Source organism: Etheostoma spectabile, chromosome 1 (genome assembly GCF_008692095.1).
Source record: "Etheostoma spectabile isolate EspeVRDwgs_2016 chromosome 1, UIUC_Espe_1.0, whole genome shotgun sequence".
Classification (NCBI taxonomy): Eukaryota; Metazoa; Chordata; class Actinopteri; order Perciformes; family Percidae; genus Etheostoma; species Etheostoma spectabile.
Window position 1 is genome coordinate 2,733,498 of NC_045733.1, and position 15,473 is coordinate 2,748,970.

Here is a 15,473-nt window from a genome sequence, read left to right on the forward strand (position 1 = left end):
ACTTTGTGACTGTTGTTTATTTCTTTCTTTGTCTCTTCATGTGAGAAATCAGACTTACCACTTTCTCTCTTTTCTCTTCATCTCCTTTCCACTTTTATTAAGCATACAGTATCTGTGTGGGGTTTTGTGGAATTTAGTGCGATTGTACTTTCCTGACAACTATGCAAACATCCATCCTTCCTTACCACAACTATAAAATTAAGTCTTTAGTTCTGCTTCGAACACACACATTTAGATCAGCTGTTCTACCTGTGTTTACATTGTTTTTGTGAAATTCTTTAAACAGTGAGCCAGTGTGCATGCAGTGTCTGTGCATTGTGTTGCGTGTGTGTGTGTGTGTGTGTTTGTGTGTGTGTGTGTCTGTATGTGTGTATGTTGACACAGTGACTGCTTCCATCTGCAGCTATTTTGATTCACCCTAATGATCTACAAAAAAATCTATTTTTTTGTCTCTTGCTGTGAGACAGTCATCTTCACAGATGTTGTGGGGTTTGCTCTGTGTAATTCACAAATACGCATGTAAGAATGTAAGAATATACCAACGATTTTTGACAACGGTTGATAAAAAAAACTCAGATCTGAACTAATTTTAAAAACATTAAGTTCCTAATTTACCTTTTTTTCTACGCTTCACAACGGAGCACTTTTAAAAACCCCAAAATAAGCCTGCACAGCCGAGTAACCATTTTAAAAACTGACCGTTGTGCAGGTTTAAAACCACAACCTAAAAAAACCTGTAGAATCGCACTTTTAAATGCAACCCTACGTCAAAACGTTAACCCACTTCAAAAAAAAAGATTCAGTTGGTGCCTATAAAAAACCGCGCGAAATTTTTTAAAAAAAAAATTAAGAAAAAAATGAACGGGCCCTTTTAAGTATTCAAAGTTCACCCCCAATGTGAGTCCAGTGAAGCGGGGTTTGCGCATGCGTCACTTTGCGACAAGTACCCAGGATGCAAGAGAGACTTCGTAATGTTAAAACAGAAAATGGACCTATTAACAAAAGTTTGTTCACTTTTTGGGGGTAATTAGCAACAAACAAAATAAGGTTTCATTTTAAAGTGTTTTGATTTTCGTTAGCATTCAAAAAATTTTAGATATAGTAATTAGAATTCCTTTTCCACACAAAATCAGCCCATATACGTCCTCTTTTACCGTATGTACTATTGTAACATGTCGGAATCGGCTTTGGCCAGGTTTGCGTAAACAATCAAGGAATGTGACTTTGGTTACTGTAATCCTTACTGTCAAAGTACACTCACTTACTTTAACATATATGGAATATTGTTAAAAAAAAAAATAGATGGTCATACGATTGAAAGAACCTCAACCCCTGAGTGTGTTTCCTAGATAGGAATCAGCTGTGACTGATCTATTTGCGTAACTTTAATCAGCTGTTTCTCTCATTTACAGTAACACTGGCATATATGTAAAATGCAGGGGATATAATTGTTGTTTATGAACAGCTGATCACTTTGTATTTAGCCTAAGATAGGTTTACAACATTATGTTATCTGTTCTGACAGCATTTGCAAATAAAAACCCATTGTCTTGGTTGAGCTTGTTTCTAAAAGAAGTTCACGCAAGTTACATTTTGTGTTAAAGCAATAAGAAATGTGTTAATTCTATAACCACACTGACATATGTTGTGCTGTGTAAAGAGTTTAGGAAAGTCGTTAAAAGTATTGAAAACATTGAAGCTATATTGAAGCAAACTGCTGATTTTCATTCCGTCTTGTTTACCTTAAAAATTGGTATATTATAAAATCTTTATCTTTTCTTTAAAGAAACTATTGAGTAGTGTGAAGTCACTCAAATTGTTCAAACTGTAAAGATGAGAAAGTTAGTATTTTCTGTATTGGTGTTTTTACTCTCAGTGTGTTCTGAGTGGCAGTGTGTGTTATCTCAGTGAGGAGTGTTCTTAGTGTTTGGTGCACTGAGCCTGTTTTGAGACATGTGTTAAGAGTTGTGTTGCTTGGAATGAGTTTTGCAGCTGATGTGAACTGTTTAACTCAGATGACTGTTTGGTAGTGCAGACTGTGGAGTTTTGCACATGTAGCTCTAGTTGTGCCCACTGTTGTTTAGCAATTGAAAAAATCTGTAACATTTTACTTACAGTTAACTTATACCAGTATTATCAGCAAATGTGCTCAAGTAACAAACTGAATAATATTTATTGAAGAACAGGCTCGTAGAGAGTGTTAGCTCCTATAATCAATGTTTTACATGAATAATGGATCCCACAGAGCATCCTCAAGCGTCGCTCCGCAACTTCTCTATTTTGGCTCACTCTCACATCTGTTATAGCATCGATTTTGGCAGCAGCAGGCAGCTGTTTTCAGCACAAAAGCTCTCACAACCCACTGTACACTAACTGCTCAGCAACAAACAGCAGATCGACACAGTTAGTGACTAGCTGGTGAACACAGTGGAACATTTAGCAGCTAAAGAGACATATATTTCCCTCAGGAGTTGTTAAAGACCATAATCAGAGTTAAAACAGAGTGAATATTGAACACATATTTGCCAGGTGGATGCAAATACGACTCCAAAGGAATGATAATGTTGGTCCGGATCTGCTGGATGTGTAAATAAAACTGATATTTTTCAAAAATGTACGAGACCCCCATCCACATTTGAATTGTGAGCTGTGAAAACATTCTAGTGATAAATATTTTCAGTGTTGAATTGTAAATTTGTTAGTTTTTGTAGTTTAGTTGATGTACTACAGTATAGTTAAATAATTCGTTTGATTTTTCGGAGCTCTACAAGATCAGAGGAACAACAGCTGGATATGGATTTAGTTTTGCTGTGGATTCTCCCTTTAACTAGATCATCAGTGGCATGCTCATGCTGTCCTAACCCGCCCCCACCATGCTTGTTCCACTTCTCAATGACATTCCTGTGTTAATGCATGAATCATGACACTTTGACTCTGTGCTTCTCTTTCTTCCTTTCCCTCATTCTCATTCATATCATTCTTTCTCACTCTCTTCCTCTCTTTAACGGTTTAACCCTCCACAGATGACTTTGTGTTGGGACTTCCTCTGAAGTGCTGATGGGTCACAAGCATGACGGCCAGGTTAACAAGCCGGCAGGTTTGGGAGGTGGGTAGGGGGTCATGGTCAAAGGTCAAGATGACAGGGAAATCCTCAATGCAGGGACGCTCATCCTTCTGTAGGGTGATTAATTCAGAAATGTGCTTTGATCTGCAGCTTCTCAACAGAATGTCTTCTTCAACAGGTGACAAAGAACTGTTGTTACATAATTCTGTTAACTTGTCATTGTTTTATCCATGGTGCTCTTTGCTACTTGTACTTGTTTTCTCTGCTGTGATCATTTCTTAGACATACAGTACAATATTTGCAACTATGATATATGGTAGCATATGGCTGGTTTCCATCCTGATTGTGACATACTGTGAGCAACAGTTGATTTTCTATCCATCAGGAACGACTCAGTAAAAGGCGTGCACTGCTCGATTTAGCCGTCTATACAACTCTCCTTTCTTATGTCTTATGTACATTTCAAAGTAAGTTTAAAATGTGCCTGTTAATTATTTCTGAGAGAATCCATCATCTGTTAACAGTGCTGTCTTATTTGTGTTGCCAGTCAGTCCAAATGGCAGCGATGCAAGCCAGCAGTGTTGTGAAGTGAACACAGCGCTCAATGAAACAAGCCACAAAATATGGCAAGCATGATCCTAATTAGTCATCACAGTTGCCTCCAAAATCTACTTTGAAAATGCATCGTTGAGACAAAATGGAAAAGCGGCAGTTTAACTGACCTTTTAAAGTCTGTCACACCACAGTGGCGTCTTCCTCTGTGTAAATCACAAGGCATGGCTGTAAATGCCTGGCTGGAAACTCTTTGATCACAGTGAAAAAAATGAGAGAAAAGAGAGAGGATGTCAACGTTTTTTAGGTGCACCCCAGTTCTTACCAGGTCATCTTTTTCCAAATGGACACATGGGCAGCTTTAGAAGACAACATTAAGGCTGGTTTAAAAATCATAAAGATTAAATGTTTACACCTGGTTATAAAATCTGCCCTGAGTTATCCAATCCCAAGTAGATAGCACTAGTACGTTTGGGCTACGCCTGGCAATAGAATGTGTCTCTACATGCCTCTTGAGTGACTACTTGCGATCGGGTCTCACTTGCCCGTTATACATGCAGTTCTATATGTATAAAGTTCTGTTGTTACGCTCACGTAAATTATATAGAGAAACATACAATGAAAAAGCGATGCATACAGTCTTTGTCTGTGCTGAAGGACGTAACTTTTTCTGCAGGACGGCGTTATGTGTTTTTTGCTGCTACTACAACACTCTATATGTTAGCTTTAAATTATTGCACCCATCCCAGGGAAAGAGACTTCCAAACCATGGTGAGAGCAGACACCACTTGTACGTTACTCAAAATAAAAGGCAAACATGGTGATATACTAAAACTTCCATACATTTATGGAAGAAAACCAAAAATTCAGCAAACCAACCCCAAAACACTGCAGTTGCACACTTCCAGGTGATGGTTGAGATTCAACCTGCTGTCAACCTGTGGACAAAGACAATAGAAGACAACATCAAATCCAAATGAAAGTTTTAACATAGAAACATATCTCTGCAAGGTCTGATAACTACCGGTCTCAATGTCCCAAATCGTCTCCACAAACTCCCTCTCTCTCAGCCACACGCACGCACGCACACTCACAAAGACACACACACACAAACCACACACACACACACACACACACACACACACACACACACACACACACACACACACACACACACACTGTTTCTGTGTGGTTGGGGGTAACAGCACAGTAAAAAAGCTGATAGCTCCTCAGCAGGTACATGTCACCTCATTGTGCTCTTTGATAAGAACAGACACTTCCCTTTAACATGGGACTGACAAACACACACACACTCGACCACGTTCTCTTCGTCCTGTCACACAGTTATCTTTTATGGCTCTGTCCATATAAAGCTGGCAATTTTGAAAATGCATCATTTTGGTCTTCAGTCCACATTTAGCTGCTGTTTTTCACACTCAGAAGTAGAGCATTTCAAAAAGCTCTTTCTATTTACTCAACCTCTTCCTGCAAACACTCATTTTGAATGTCACTTTAGCCAAATCACTTGTTTCTAGTCATTTACTTGATATCAGAAATAGAAAGAAGAGGTGACAAACTTAGCAGAGCTCAAACTTGAGAGAGGGAAAGCAGCACACTGTATGCACATCCAGAACATGAGTATGATACATGGCAAGGCTCAAGAAAAAAATCACAAAAGTAATTAAATAGTACAAATGAGTCCCAGTCACTTTTTAGCATGTATCAATCGAAATTAACAAAAGTGTGTGTGCGTGCTTGCGTGCATGTGGGTGTGCGTGTGTGCGTGCATGTGTGCCTGCGTGTGTGCGTGCATGTTTGACAGAGAGAGAGAGACAGAGACAGAGAGACAGAGGCAGCAAGTACAGGACTGGCACACTGACACCATGGAGCCTTGTTTATTTAGCATTTAGCTTTAGAGGACCTGAAGAACATCAACTCTTAACTGGTGCACACAGTGACATGTCCTACTGTGATGATGCTGCCATTCGCTGTCTCAGTGAGCATGTGTGTGACGATCAAACCTTTCCAACAAAAAGACTTCAGTAAAACAATGTGACTATAAGCCACTCCATTGAAAACACAGGCACATTTTTTACACCACTGTAATATAACCATTGAACATGTCGGCATGTTTGTGACAAAAAGGTCACAATTCCAGAGCAGGAATCCAGTTTGACAGAATAATGTTTGTCATGACAGTGAAAAAAATCATTCCTGTGGTTCTCTCATGTAATTTACGTTAGTACCAAGCATTTTCCAAAGCCTGTCATAAGTTTCTTACCTTCCAGGCAGCCATTAGTTTCCATATAGTTCACTCAGTAAGAAAATCAACTGGAATGATGTTTGTATTACATTGTCCTGTTTTGTTTTATTTATTTATTTGTAAAAGTAACACTATCATGGCATGCTGATGCAATTGCAAGCACGGCTGTTTTCTTTGACAGGGCATTCAAGGACACTGGCATTCAAGATAGGTTAGTGTAGTCAAATAGCAAACTTTTTAAAGTGTAACTTCCGCTAAAATGCAACTTAGTATCAAGTATCACCAGGGGTTCTGCACATGAACTTGAGCATTGAGAACATTGTTTGTTTACACAGAGTTTACTAAAAAGAACTGTTTTGAACAACTAACTTAGCTGTTGTTGTTTTCGCTATCCCCCATCTTGTCAGTCAAAAAAGAATCAATCTCTGAATGAATGCGAATGAACGGAGTCCATAGAAGGAAATGTCATTCTTATATGAGGCTCCTTTTTCAACTACAGGGTCAATGTTGTTTTTCACTACAACAACACAATAAATTATCCATGCATTTATATGGAACTAAGCTTTAGGAGTTTTCCATCTTTCCTCTCCTCCCTCAACTATTTTTGACTTGCTAGGTGGACGGCAACTGGAAAAACCAACAGATACAGTGAGATGATGAAAACCTTTCTTTTTAAAAGCTCTGTGTCCACAAACAATGTTCTCAATGCTTGCGTTCATGTGTAGAGCCCCTGGTGATACTTTGAGCTACGTTTCATGTTGTGTCGAGCCTTCTTAGTGTTTTAAAAATAGTTATTTTGATGCTATCATAGAAGTGCCCCTGGCTCTCCCATTCAAAAGGCCATTCGACCGAAAAACGAGACTACAATAAATCTTAAAAGTGGTGCTTTTGTTCTAATTATGCTTTTTTTTTACTCGGGTACATTCACAAAAAGACCCTAGGTTGCATTTTGGCAAGAGTTACGCTTTAATGCAAGACGGATCACATTTACACTTATTATCCTTTAAATAAAACAACAATGTAAACATGATTAACGTTTGTTTTGGTTTGTCCTCTAGGTTTGATTTGTTTACAACATAGCTGGAGCAACACTTTTTTGGCAGAGTTCAAATGGTAGAACTTTCAGGAATGCTTCACTAGAAAGTTTGTAAAAACAGTCCCTGCTCTCAACTGCCTTTCTATGGAAATACAATGAAGGTATAATATATACAAAAGAAATACAATAAGAATAATATTAATATTAATAAGACAATAAAGTGGAATAAAGGTGTCATCAACGAATTGAAACAAGTTGCTGCAGATCAGAAAATGTATGATGTAATCTGGAAAATGATTAGCATTAATACATTATTTGGCTAAAACTTGCAAAGCTGCCAGTATGTTCCTTTAATGTGCAACATGGATTTCTAGTATGAGTGTCTGTGTGTATTAGGAGGTTAGTTACAGGATCATCTCCTATCGTCAATGAGGTGTGAACCTCAGACTTCTCACGTCCCCCAACCCCCCTTTACACCAGCCCAGGTGTCAAAGCCCCCACTGAGGTGGCACTTATCACTGGTCTGGGAAAGAGCTGCTTTGTGACAACACACGCACACACACACACACACACACACACACGCAAAGACGCTCAGATACCAGAGGATGACTTGGGATGGAAAATGTCTTTTCCATCACTAGATATTGAAGTCTGTGGATTATCAGGTCTAGACAAGAATGATAAAATGACTGAGTTTCATTGACAACGTAGAACCTCAGAAGCCATGAGATTGCCAATTCTCTTTTAGATCTTGCAACTTCCTCAATTAAACTTCCCATTAAAATATTTTGGCTCCACTACTATACACTACATTATCTGGCTCACTAGCTGGCTCAGCTTGTCTCAGATACTACCATTGACACACAGATTTATCTATGACTACCTGCCTGGTGTTTGTTTTTAGGCTGTGTATCTTGAACTGTTCTCCCTCCTCCTTTCCTCTGAAGATAAATATGTCACTCTGCTGTGTGTGTGTGTGTGTGTGTGTGTGTGTGTGTGTGTGTGTGTGTGTGTGTGTGTGTGTGTGTGTGTGCGCGTGTGTGTGTGTAGCTGAGAAAGAGAGTGAGTTTGGGGAGACAATTTGGGACATTGAGTCACCCACAGGTCAGATAACAAAGCAGACAGACACTTATTATTAAGAGCCCCAAACCATTCATTTATGTCATATTTATGGCACGCCTGATAAATATAGGTCCAGTTCTGTTATTATAATCTCAATAACAACTTTATTTTGAGTTGTACAGGTTCAATGTGCAACAAAATTCTTTAGCAAGAAATAGAGGACATACACAATATAAACATCTGTGGAGGACAGTAGCCAAATGGTTGCAGAAATGACCTCATGACCAGAGGGTCAACGGTTCAAATTCCTGTACCGCCTGGTAGCAAAAGTGGGCGAAACACAACAACTGTCATCAAAACACTGTAGAACAAGGTACCCAACACTCAGTCACTGCAATGAGATCAATGGCAGACTGGTTTATTCTGTAATTCTAAAAACATGCTATGAAACGCTCTCTGTCTCTCCACAGCACAGTCTGCCAAAAAGTGTCTTCTGTATCAAATTTTACAAAGTGATTATCACATTACAATTGGGAAAAACATCACAAACAACTTACATATTGGAGATTTCTATAATGAGATTATAATTCTATAAAACAAAATTGGCTTGTTAACATTTAATCCCTACATGTACATGTGTTACCATGTTAACTCGGTGTGCTGTCCAGTAGTGTGCCAGACTATTTTGTTTGGTCCCTGTGACTCCTTCTGGTTTGCACACATGTTAGCAAAATACGCATGATAGCTTGTTGCTGTGTGGAGCCAACTTTTTCAACCATTTTTAACTGGCTGGACAGCAGCATATTTTTTGCTCTATGGTGTTTTAAGCCCCCACGTCCCCTTCTAGGCAGCTCTGCGACAGCTGCCTTCAAGGCACCTAACCCTAACCATAACCATAACCATTTTCTAATCGACTTCAAGGCAATGCTGCGGCCGTTGACTTCAAGGCACCTAACCCTAACCTTAACCCTAACCATAACCAGTGCCTAATCCTAGTGGGAGATGTTGAGGGCAAAAACACAGATACACATATTTTTCCCAAACTGGTATTTTATCCCAGTACAATTGGTTTGTATTCACCTAACAAACAAAAATCATGCAGCTTTCATTTGCGGTTATTGGCTTTTCTGATGAGCTCCTGGAAGTGGAAAACTTCTGCTGCTTCAGCGCATGGAGAACGATAAAGGCTCCGCTGCTCTCTTGTGGTTACTGTCTGCTGACAGGCAGTCAGTAATAATCACTGCAGGAGTAAAATGCTCTGGACTGCTGACAATGTTAATAAATTAGTGGGATTAGTTGCCTGATATGCCAAAATTCTCAGTCAAAAAGGAAAAGCACTTTAGTGCAAATTAGTTTTTTACTTATTCATTTAGATTTTCCTTTGTCTGAAAGCCAGATTGGTGTGGCCTCTGTAGTTTCACTGTTCAACTCCTTTTGGAGAATGTTCCAATTTTTTATTCTCCCTGTGTCTTTCCACATGTTCCAATGAAGGTTTTGTGACCTATTATTTCCGGGTTCTTAAACCTCCTCTGCACAATCATCATTCTATTTTATTTCTTGAAATTCTTGTGCACCCAGCAGTTAAAGAGCTGTCATTTTGTAGGACATGGCAACACAGTGTTGTTGACTGTTTGTCTCGAGTTGTGTCTCAGTCAGCAACAAGAAGGTTCCATGTTCATCAGACCAAATGGAATAAAACTGTTAACCATCACTTGTGCTGTCTATATAATTTGTGTTTTCTCCTTAAATGAAGGTGTTTTGACTTTCTGGATCCCAATAATAACAGGCTGCCCCCTCATATTGACCCTGTGTAAGTAGTCTAGTCAGTTGTACTGTAATTGTCATTGTGACTGGGTGTGCCATCACTTGTAACATCCCTGTGATAATAGCTGATGTCCTCATAATTGGTGTTATCCATTGCGCTGTCCCTGTAATCTGTACTGTCTCACATGAGGACTTCCAGGTGACACTTAACTGCCTCCAACAGAGACGATGTTTGATCTGTCACGACTCTCCCTTGTGGCCTTCAGATGTAAATGAAATTTGATGTCGTGATGTGAGTATTCATCACACCTGCCTGGAGTCTACATGTGATTACCATGTAAAACTATTTAAATTAGCCTTCATTTAAATTGTGGCCTTTGATAATTAAGTGCAAACCAAAAGATTCAGACCTCAGTGTAAGGGACTGCATAAATATCTAAATACAAATAAGACTACACAAATAAACAACACAAATATAAATCTACATAAAATAAGTAATGACATCAAAGCCATTTCATATATATTTTTCATGAGAGATGGACACCATGGACAACAGCTTACACATAGAATAAACCCAAAAATGCACACCAAATGATTTATTATGATGTTATGGCAAACAATTGGATTTTTCAAGAATATATTCTTTATATAAACATGCACTTAAAAAGCCATCTACCACCTGAAAGCAATTATGTTAATTATGAAGTTTATACCATAACCAGCACTTCTGGCGTTTGCTTACCACCAGTATGTTTCAGTAGCATAGATACAAATATTTTTAAACCTAAAAGACCCACATAGCGAGGAAAAGAAAGAATAAAATACTATAATCTCAAAACATTATGGACAATGACAACCCAACACACTTAGCCACATGATTTCTAGTCCCTTTAAAGTTTCTTCAAAGAAGAAGCCCATTAAAATTATTTTTATATCTCTGACAGTATTATGTGTCCTTAAAGCTACCCCAGATCTGGGTTCACTGAGCCGACACAGTTAAAATAAAAGACTAAGTAGAGTAGAAAAGAAAAGAAAAGAACAAATAGGCTACGCCATCTAGTGCAGGCAGGCAGGAAACACAGTGCACTCCGGAATAAAAGCCAGTGCCAGGATACTAGGCAGGGCCTGAAATTAACACCCGACCACCCGCCAAATGCGGGTGAATTTTGCAATGTGCGGGTAACACTGTCAGTCTATGCATTTGAGAATTGAGTGATTCAGACGCGTAACTATCGGTAGCCTAAGTAGTAGGCCTATACGCAGTTGCTTACGGGCCCGGACAATTCGGGGTCCCGCACCACTGGAAGACACTGATTGACAGCCGGGGCTCCCTATCGCATTTTCATTACTCTTGACAATCCCAGCAGTCCCATGTGCAGCCACTGACCAAGCGGGAGTGAGAACCAAGGGGGTAAGCCTCCTATGGCGCCATTTTTGTGCTAACAAGCCATCACCTGCCGTTAGCATTCCATTGACCACCACTCATTTTGACGTCACTTTGACAGTGAATAACTTTACATCTGAAGTGTTTAAAGACTCTATTTGTCCATTATTTATTTCTAAAGAAACTCGACAATGTATAAAAAGGCTCCGTTACCAATTGTGCCTCATGTTATGGCCCCGTAGCAGACGTTTTAAAAAAAAAGAAATAAGCTAACGATTGTTTCATAACCACGTGACTTGCTGTCGTATAGTAGTGGAGTTACTGTAGAGTAGGCCTACAGGATAAACTCGCAGGCTGTTTCGACTTACATTAGCTGTTTAGGTTTAATTACTAATGTTAACTAGCACTTTAGTTAGCAATAATTAGCGTGTGCCTAAGTTATCTCCTTAAATATACCTACGCTGAGCATCTCACAGCGCAGAGACACAGCAATTCTTGTTTTTCTCTTTTATGAGGCAAAAAAAAAACAGCTAGTAAAAAGTGACTGTGGCAGGTGGTCACTTTTCACTAGCTGTTTTTTAAAGTAAACTTTAGAACCTGTACGTAGGTCAAGTATTTAAACTGGATTGATGCTGCTGAGATGGTTCGGGAATCTTAAGGATCGAACCCGAGCCCCCCCACATCCAAGGCCTGCGTAATATACCCTTCACTATCACCACCACCTACTCTGTCATCAAATGTATTACATGAGTTCAAATGCTTAACTGACGTGCTTTCAAGCTGTTTTCTGTGTGTGATTTGTATGTTTGCATTTTCAGTTGTATGCTTCCATTTGAGGCTATAAAGCCAACTGTGGCACTGTATCACCATGTTTGGTTCTGTAGGATAAATTGCAGGCCCTGATTTTCTTTCTTTTTTTGGAATTGATGTGCAATCTGCAGTTGCTTCAATCATATGGAAGTTCTGTCTATTCCAATTTAATGTAAAACAATGTGATCGACGTAAAATATATTTTTTTTAATTTCTTGTATTCAATGATGGCCTCTCAAAAATACGTTAATGGCAAAACTTTTATTTTGAATTAATGAATCTTCGCACTTCCTTCTGCCAGCTTGACCCTGGCGAGGGGAACGAACCTTAATCGTTGTCTGCCGACGAAAGGACTTCGCGATGAAGTAAATAAACAGAAAGAAAAATGAATACCGTGGAGAAGAAGCTAGCGGACTTGATACGTGGACACCCGAATTTATATGACCAATCACGGCGGGACTACAAAGACAATCTGAAGGGGCATTTGTCGTGGAGAGATATTGCAGACGACATGGGAAAGTCGGAGGAGGAGGTGAAATTGAAATGGAAAAATCTCCGCGACAAGTTCTGTAAGGCGAAGAAGCGAATGGCCAAGAGAAGCTTCCCTCTGCTGACAGGCGACGAGAACCTGGTGGAGAGGCCCGTCCCGGCGCTGTACCACCAGCTGGCCTGGCTCAGCGCTTATGTCAAACCCAGAGTAGAAACTGGCAAGGGAGAGACCGACGAGGTTTGTGTCTGTCATCCATTTATTTAAAATATATTCACGTCTTTTTGTTGTTGTTTGTTTTTTACTGTGGCACGTGGAAACATAGTCACCACCACTGCTAACAATAGGCTGTAATCGTATTTACACTCTAATCTAATCTGTATATAATATCGATTTATACCTATACATTACTAACGCAAACTAAATAGATTTTTGTACAAACTAATCGCAGGACAACATCCAGAGAGAGCGACCGCACTGAGTTGGCTAGCTACATATGACGCCTGGCTCTCAGAATACCTGGGTTGACTTTTCAAAATAAAAGCACATAATGGTAAACCGATAATCTTAAAAAAAATTCGGATTTAAAAAATTAAATAAAAAAGTCTTAAACAACTTCTCTTGATGGAGTACAACACTGTGTAAATTTAGTCATGATACAGTGCAAATATATTTTTTTGTAATAACTGTTTTTAATTATTTATTTCCCCCCTTGATTATAATCTGCAGTATTGTCTGCAATTTGTAATCTTTTCATTACATTAGATATTTTTAAAATATTTGTAAATCTGTAAATTGATGACAAGCATGTCAGCTGTCTTTTCTATTGTAATGTTAGGGTTTCTTTTACAAGCCCTTAGGGATTTTTTTTGTCCCAACTGTTCTTTTTTAATGTGCTTTTTTAATGTTATTGTATGTTTCGTCTTTTTATATGAACAAATAAAAGACATACAGAGATCAACAACCAATTTAAGTGGGATACAGCAAAAAAAAGTAAAAGTTAACTGCAGTGTCATTGACTAATTGTGTGTATCAATGCAGAAGACCAAAATAGTAAGTAACCAATGTTATTTTTGCCTTAACGGATGGATATCGGATTTTTGATTTTTTTATGTTGTCCAATATTCTTTCTTTTAAAATAATCAGGCAGACCCTCCTGAATTGTAGGAAATACAGAATAATACAAAATTGCTTTAAAAACAAATTAAATAATTTTTTTGTATTTAAATAGTTTGTTTTAACTGTAGACTTACAAGAAAGAAACCCAGTCAAACCTGGAAGTCTGTTTAGGTCCCAGTAGGAGGTATAGGTTGTATAAGGAACCTTTGTATATGTATGGCTGTGATTGCCAAATACATTTGAAGCTTGTTATCAAAGATGTTGTCTGTGTTAACAAGTAATGCTTTTATTTGTTGTTGACATGCCACACAGGTAGCTGTAAGTGGCGAGGACGTGGAGAAAGAGCGAAATAAAGACGAGAAGGAGCAACAGTGTACCATGCCTGTTGTTAGTACTAGCTTTTCTCCTGCGGAGTCTTGTCCGAACAATCCTCAGGAGATGGGAGTCTCTCTCAAACGTAAAAGGCAAACCACTACAGAAACTGAGATAAGCTCTGCAGATGCCCTGACCAACCTCAGAGATGAAGATGAACTGTTCCTGCTCAGCCTTCTGCCTTCATTAAAGAGGCTTACCATTAAAAAAAGAATGGAGGTACGGATGAAATTCCAGCAAGTGCTTTATGCTGCAGAGTTTGAAGACTAAATGACTCATTAAAAGGCAATACAAATTGTATGATCAGTAATTTTGGAATAATTATGATTCTTCATTCAACCTATAAATTCTTTTTTTTAAATTATAACTTCAATATTTATTTTTGGATTGCCACTGCTATTAAAAATATCAATATGTAGATGTCTATAATTCAGTGTTGTCAGAGTTGTCCATGTAATAGTATAACCCGACCGATAAAGGATTTTTTAGGCTGATACCGATACAAATATTTGGTTATTTAAAAATCCGATATTCAGATATATTGGTCAATATATATTTAAAAAAAAAAAAGAATCCAGTCATTATAAATGCAGATACCGTTAGTTCGGGAAATGCCTAATATCGGCCCACCGATAAATTGGTTATTTTGTCCACACCCATTCATGTAATTTGGCCTTGCGCTGGACAGAATGGTGTGCATGTGTTAATCTGGTAACTCGGAGTGATAAAAAATCTCAAAATTAGTTTCAACCCATTGCTGATTACCTTTTCTTTTGAAAATATCTACAGACAGAACACACAAATGCCACAATTACACAATATTATAAGCACAGATAAAACCTGTTAAACAGTACCAGCTCACATTACATATATATATATATATATATATATATATATATGTAAAACAAACATATTCCAGACATTTTGAAATAACTGCAAATATAAATAGCTATTTTATTTAACCTTGTAGCTACAAATGGTAAAAGTTAGGAAACAGTTGTCAGCGCTGCCTGATTCTCTTCAAAGGATTTTTGTAGAGAAGACATTTCTCTCTGACTGTACGTAAATATATATCCTTTCTCTTTCTGAAATAAGTCATTTCTACTGTATATTTTTTTACAAATAAATATTTTCTTGCTTCGGAAAAAAATGTTTTTAGCTTCTTGTTATTTTTCCAAGTTTATAGATTTCAAAAAGGCACTCTGTAATCAAATATAAAGATAGTTGCTACTAAAATGTGTTGGTGTTTTACAATAGAAACAGTCTGTAATCCAGATGTACACGAATGGTCAAATCATAACCTGCTAGTTTTTCAGTTTAGCAACGCACACTTTTTTTAATTAATTGTGCGAACTTCAAATTATATATGATGGTACAGATTTTATTGTATTTATTGTATTTTTTTATCATCTACCCAAGTGTACAATACTCTCTTTTGTCTTTCATTTTGCTTATTATTCTTTGTGTTGGTTTATAGGAAAGCATTAGCAGAATAAGCATGATCTTATTTCCCTGAGAGTATATTCTAGCTGCAGTGACGCTATTTTCATTCTCTTAGCT

At 38.1% G+C, this 15,473-nt stretch overlaps 1 protein-coding gene across 1 annotated transcript; it reads left to right on the plus strand.

Annotated features, from left to right (window-relative positions):
* The first annotated feature begins 10,896 nt into the window (after nt 1-10,896).
* On the plus strand, nt 10,897-15,061 carry LOC116691411 (uncharacterized). Its single transcript, XM_032519014.1, has 3 exons — nt 10,897-11,152; nt 12,237-12,662; nt 13,854-15,061. Exons 2-3 carry the CDS (start codon nt 12,321-12,323, stop codon nt 14,181-14,183), a joined length of 672 nt encoding a protein of 223 aa, XP_032374905.1. The 5' UTR covers nt 10,897-11,152; nt 12,237-12,320; the 3' UTR covers nt 14,184-15,061.
* The last annotated feature ends 412 nt before the right edge of the window (nt 15,062-15,473 follow it).

What these genes read in the sequence shown, in the direction of transcription:
- LOC116691411 (XM_032519014.1), top strand. Translation starts at nt 12,321, where the DNA reads ATGAATACCGTGGAGAAGAAGCTAGCGGACTTGATACGTGGACACCCG. An exon ending in GCAAGGGAGAGACCGACGAG is followed by an intron (nt 12,663 to 13,853) that starts GTTTGTGTCTGT and finishes CATGCCACACAG; the next exon opens with GTAGCTGTAAGTGGCGAGGA.